The sequence below is a fragment of the Diadema antillarum genome, unplaced genomic scaffold (genome assembly GCF_040938485.1).
Source record: "Diadema antillarum isolate AM-2024a unplaced genomic scaffold, OU_Dant_1.0 seq00000158_RagTag, whole genome shotgun sequence".
NCBI classification, from domain to species: domain Eukaryota; kingdom Metazoa; phylum Echinodermata; class Echinoidea; order Diadematoida; family Diadematidae; genus Diadema; species Diadema antillarum.
In genome coordinates, this window is record NW_027271230.1 from 130,807 (window position 1) to 137,292 (window position 6,486).

General features: G+C 36.9%; 1 protein-coding gene across 1 annotated transcript; it reads left to right on the plus strand.

Annotated features, from left to right (window-relative positions):
* Nucleotides 1–550: 550 nt before the first annotated feature.
* Nucleotides 551–5,805, plus strand: LOC139727890 (uncharacterized). The gene is made up of 5 exons (XM_071638863.1): nt 551–688; nt 2,383–2,421; nt 2,999–3,184; nt 4,725–4,769; nt 5,641–5,805. Exons 1-5 carry the CDS (start codon nt 551–553, stop codon nt 5,803–5,805), a joined length of 573 nt encoding a protein of 190 aa, XP_071494964.1.
* Nucleotides 5,806–6,486: the final 681 nt, after the last annotated feature.

Below are 6,486 nucleotides of genomic sequence, written 5' to 3' on the forward strand. Positions count from 1 at the left end.
AAAGGAAGTAGAGGAAAAAAGTTGAGATACCGTTCATCTTAATCCTATTTTGGACCCAGCCACTGTTCTTCGATGTATAACTGCATAGACTGTGAATAATCGTTGAAGTCAGTTTGATACCTTTGGGTATACCCTGAAATGTCATGCTGTGATAGCCTTTGTAATTATGATTTATGAATGAGGAACTAACAAAATACTCCACAATGACACAGCCAAATCAAAAAATTTGTAATCTCTAGATTATTGCAGACTTTATTCCGATGTCTAGCCGTCTCCACAATGGGAGTAATTTAACTACGATCAATTCCAGCATGGGTTGACATTATTACTGCTCCTTCTTTCTCTACCTGTTTATGTCACGTGACTTCTAATTCCTGCACATGGGTTTTCAAAAGCAAAAGAAACAAACAAAACGTCTTTGACGATTTGCTTCTTGTTGGTATATTTTGCCCTTTTATTTCTGTACTTAACAGATTTTCAGCCAAGTTTGAGATTTTCACATAACTGTCGGCGGGAAAAGACACATCACAACAGAAAATCGGCTGCAGAAATGTCTGTCCTAGTAGGCTTGGTCGTGTTGGTTTTCTGTTCCTACGGTATCTTGGGACAACAGGCAAATTACAGCAGGGAAACGTGTTTCCTTGACAACGTCACCTTGGTCTACCTGGAGTCAGCTAGAAATGCCACAGTATACATCTCCTCAAATCCAGATATCAGATTGGTTCGTATGATGAGCATTGTCATCTTTGGTGCTTAAATCGCCCCGAGACTGATGAAGTGTGTGATGTTCCTCGCGTTATTTTGCGTTCAAATATGAGTCAGACCTCATTTAACTTTGTCGAGAGTATCACCGCGTCATAATTGTTACAAAATACTTGCAATCACCCCCGCAATCATATCGAGGCGCGTCAACACGCTTTTTGGTTCTTTCGTTTTGTTTTAGGTTTTTATTGTTGTTGATTTATTTGTTGGTTGGTGGGATTATATTTGCACATATGTGTGTTTTTTTATTACAAATATGTAAACTAAAAGTATGTTTGTTTATTTTTTCAAATACTGTAGGTAATTCTTGTACAGAACCCTACATTTTTGCTATTCTAAAAAGAGAGGATAAAAAAGAGAAAAAACTACATGTGTTTGTCTTCCGACTGAACATGACGTAGACATGACTGTTAAGATACAGACGTAAGATATTCCCTCATTTGATATGCACAGAGTTACTGAAGCTAGTATGATGCATTTCTCCCAAGACTTGGCTCCTTTAAGAATCTTACATTCTGTATTTTACGATTGTTATTATTATTAAACATTTAACAAATGTACACAGAAGAAAACTGACCAGATATGAATATAATTTATTAATGGAAAAATGAGCAAAGAAAATGGAATCCCATTTTCTTTGCTCATTTTCCACTACTATTACACTTGTATATTCCAACTTACCTATCGTATTTATCATCTGACATAACACTTATTTTAATTTGATTTGACAGTCCTTATCATTAAAACAAATGACATTGTGTAGTTCGTACTACACGTGTTTTACATTTTTCATAACGTCTATACAGCATTGTTTGTACTCTTGGTTATACCCAGTTTTTTCCCTCCCTCCGAAAAAATGATTCAAGAAAACAAAACGAAACAAAACAAAACAAAGTCCGGCTATGCCGATTATCAGAGTGCACCTTTATTACAAAACCCGAAATCATGACCGAAGAATCACGTGTTTTGTGTACAATAAGTCGCCTCTTTTGTTATTTACGGATCTTTTACATCAATGTCAATTACTATCAATTTTCATGTTTTACTGGCAATGGCATTTAGAATGGCAATTCAGCGAAATGTTTGGTGACATATTGTATAGATTTAAACTTTTCTTATGTGTTTTAAATGCAAAGCAGAGAGTGAAAACAGGTTTCTGTACATCTTGTTCATTTCCATCAAATACATCTAGGCTCTTGTATCACTCATGGTTGCACTAAATGCATAAGACCTTGATTCATTGAATTTGCTGGTATAAAAGGACTGAAATATTGCTAAATTTGTTCGCCTTTAACATCTCTGCTCTTATAGCCTTGACAGAACCTATTTCTTGTAGAGACACACTTCACTATTATGTCGTGCTAATACCCTTGCTTCTAAAGATGTTTCACAATTGTAGAGGTTCATTTCGGAGCCTCGCTCACTTAAAATCCCATGAGGCGGAATATTTGGGAATCCCAGCTTCTTTGTTTTGGGTATACTCGTGATGAGGAAAAACATCTCCAAAGCGAGATAAAGGTCATATCATTATTTTTCTGAAGCGTTTATAAAGTACAAAATTGAATGTGATGATTGACTCGATTGTGCCCTGTCTCCCCTTTTCCCCCTCACATATCACAGCCGCCTACACCAGCAAACTATTCATGGGAGTACCCTCCGGTGAGTATTCCGTTACGAGAAAATAGGTAACGTTCATGATGAATTTAACGGTTGTGAGTTTTAGTCGACATAGGTGTATGTGTGTGTGTGTGTGTGTGTGCGTGCGGGCGTGTGCGTGTGTGCGTGTGCGTGTGCGTGTGTGCGCGCGCGTCCGTGCTCCGTCATAAGTTGTAGCGGGTATACAAATATAAATTTCTATATTTCTATATCTGATTTTTTTATAAAATGTATATACAATTGTAGTTTCATTCTCATCCCGTCGAGTCGGTAGACAGTCATATTCTGGAATTATACAACCTGAATTAACGTCACTACTCGCAATACAACGATTTTGATTCTCTCTGAATTTGTCACGTGATTACAGTATGGCCAATCACCGACCAGTATTTATGTAGACTTATTTTACATGTTGTACTTCATCTATAATGAAATACCGATGAACTATCTTGTAATCAATGTTGAAATCTATCGTCAAAGGTGTACATGAAGATAATGTGTATGTAAGTGTGTGTGTGTATCTTACTAATTTTCTTAAACATCTTTGATTAAATAAATTATCGACTATCATTGATTCCAGTCGAGACCCAGTGGGAGCGCAGGCTTAGTGAGACTGACGAAGAGGTTATCCATTCTCCGTCGATTTGTCGCTCAGATGCAATTCTTCGAGAACCACGACTTTGGATCGGGCATAGATGTGGACGTGGACCTCCTTAGAGATAATGCAAATAGAAGTCTGAATGCTCTTCACAATTTCATGGAGCAGGTACGAGATCTGAACAACATACCCATCCTCACCACTCCCCCCCCCCCCACACACACACGCACAAATTTATTATATATATATATATATATATATATATATATATATATATATATACACTCCGCAAAAAATAAAAAATGGAAATCTGAGTTCGACCATTCGTTTTTTTTTTAAATCTCGGTACACTTGTAATTATCGACGCATGTTTAGTACCCAAAAAAGATTATTCAGTTTTCTGTAAAATGGTATCCTACTAGTTCTGACTATGGCTTATATGGAGGTGCAGTGCTTTGAAATGTAGGGTAAGTTCAAAATTGAAAAAGTTGTAAAATGACCCAAGTCTGGTTAGTCACTGATTTTTTTTTTTCTGACAACCTTGCCCGACGTGGCACCACTATATTAGATGAAATAGGTATTCATGGTTGACTAGCTGAGAACAAAAGAGATATACTGAAAAAAAAAGAGAACATACTCTGTACCACCACTTCATGACTATTGGTTGGTGTTCATTTTGCAACTTTTCAATTTAAACTTTATCCCATGTTTTAGATTATTCTTTCTGTTATGGCACAATAATAACAACTTCGAAGATAAACCAATCATTCTGATGTAGGCCTAACCATGCATGCTTTGATTATTTCTAAGAAAAGTGAGAAATGACAGACCAAACTCAGATTTCCAAACTTTGTTGCGGAATTTGTAGAGCCCATACATACATAATACACACATACATACTGTATTACAATGATTCCGCTCTATCGTCTTGTTAGCAAATAGGTCAAGTATAATAAGTGTTGTGATTGGTTAGATGACATCATGTGATCGTGTGAGCATTTCGTTAGACCGTTGATTCTGGCATATAGTATATAAAGGGAATTAAATCAGTGCATGTTCTAATGACACACTAGTACTACACTATACAACTCCAAATACTGCTGGACTAAATGATCCCTTGTGCCGATTTGTTTCACCAAGTCCGCAGTATTTCTCATTCTAAATTCCGGTACAGTGCATGATAGAGCATGCTTTAATTGTATACCAGAGACTTTTTGCGCTCGTTTAAACACTTTATTTTGCTGTCTTTGTTTGTTGGGGTGTAGGAGTTTATGGGTGGTTCGTGGAAAAAAATACATATACATATATATATATATATATATATATTATGTACACATATCGGCTGGGGCTTAGTCCTGGATTGATGTGCGGTGGTTGTTTTTTTTCGGAAGTCTTCAGATTCACGGGGAACTTTCCCACACACAAATTAGTTTCCAGTATCAATCAACCGTCCCTCAACTGTTTTGTATGTCGACATAATGCAAACTCACAACATAGCACAATTCTATGAACTAGTGAAATAAATGTCGGCCTAAACTTACTTGTAAAGGCGGAGTGATTTCTTTTCTCCTCTTCGCATCGCATGTTCTATTTGAATGTCATAACAGACTAAATGGATCGATCCATTGGCACTTTTTGATTGTAACATCCGAGTTGAACTTTACGTACACAAACAATCTTTGATTTTCCGTCTCTCATTTTCTTTTAGCTCGATGGTTGCCCCTTGATGACGGGTATAATCACGGAATTGAAGGTGAGTATATACAAACGTGATGAAATCGCTTTAAACAAAGTAGTGCACTCTCTTAGCTTTTGTAAGTGGAACCACCGTCTTATTTGAGAAAGAATATTCAAGTCACCTTTACATACTTTTTTCCTCAAATTTTTTAGCCCTCAATGGACTATTTTATTTTCTCCATGCCAACATAGTGCCACTCAAAGTATTCAACCATAACATTAACATTTCTTAACATTTCTCTCGTAAACATTTACACAAACAGAATTTGAAGTGACTGCCACTTGTTGAGAGTACCCGATACAGAATAAATATATATTTCATCTGCATAATATTCAATATTTTTTTTCTTCATAGAGTTAAACCTAGGGACTTTGTGTTTTTAACTTTTGTACAAACATCTGTAGCTTAATCAAAATCACAACACAATTTAGAGCGTCGTTTCTCTTTTCTTTAAAACCAAAAATAATATTTCCAGACTAAACTTTATCCGTGCTCTAGAACCTTCATTCATTCATTTTCAGTTTCATTCCAGATTGACTTACTAGTTTCACATTCAGAAAAAAAAATATGTACGATATTTATGTACGATACCTTTGCTTACTTGACCTACATGTTACTTTGATAGTATCCATGGTATAATAGAAGCTTGACGATATCCTTTCAGTAGCAAGTATCTTTATTATGCTGACACAGTAACTCCAGTCGCCGTTTCTGTCACATGCGGTAGTTACACTTGTTTGTTTGTTTGTTTTATGGCAGCAATATATTTTTACTATAAGAATTGGAACTCTACCATGACAGTTGTGTTCCGACATGTTATAGAAGGAAATCCCATATACGCATTCACATTTGTATATTTTCCGCTCGTTTCTTCGTTTCTGCTCAGAACGACACGACAGAACCCATTCTAGAACAGAGAAATGACGCTCCTATTCAATTCTGGAAACACTGGAAAGATTTTTTCAAGGACACCCTGGCAGAAGCCAAACAATTCGAAGGGTACGCCAGCGTTGGAAATCCGTGCCCCAACTCAGAATTGTGCCTGGCATGAGAAAGGTGGCACAAACTAGCGCCAAGTGTTATGGAGCACTTGCATTTGCTATGTCATAACGGCAGCGCAACCACTTTTAATGTCATCAAATTTTATCCTTATCGTAAAATCTGTAATCATTGACCAGTAAAGTAATTACATTATACAAATAGTGAATGGTCACGAGTTTGTTGGTGCAAGATTTCGAGCGCGAATTGTCGTTCCACTGCACGAGTAAAGACCATACACTATTATACACCTCAGACGTCAACAGAAATAATGTGGTCCATAGGCCTACAGATCCTTGAATTTAGCACCGAAATATAATGGCAACCATTTTCCTTGAAAGGCGAGTAGCACAATCGCAGTCAGCCGTGTATACACCACAAATATAAATAGGGTATACACGTACGTACGTACGCGAAAACGATTGATTGAAGTTGTTTCAAAATACGCGCTTGTTCACCGTTTTACGCCCACTTGTAATTGTTGAGTGTTTGTTTATTGTGACATCAGAACCGTGCAATGGCACAAAAAATTTCGAGTCAATGGAAAATGGTGACGTCAGCCATGCGATATTCATTTTTGCTCGCACAAAACTGCACCGCTGACAGAGACAGCGTGCGATGATACTTTTAATTGAATGATGGCCAATCCACCAATCGGATAGCGAAATTCTTTTTAGGTCTTGTATAATATAAA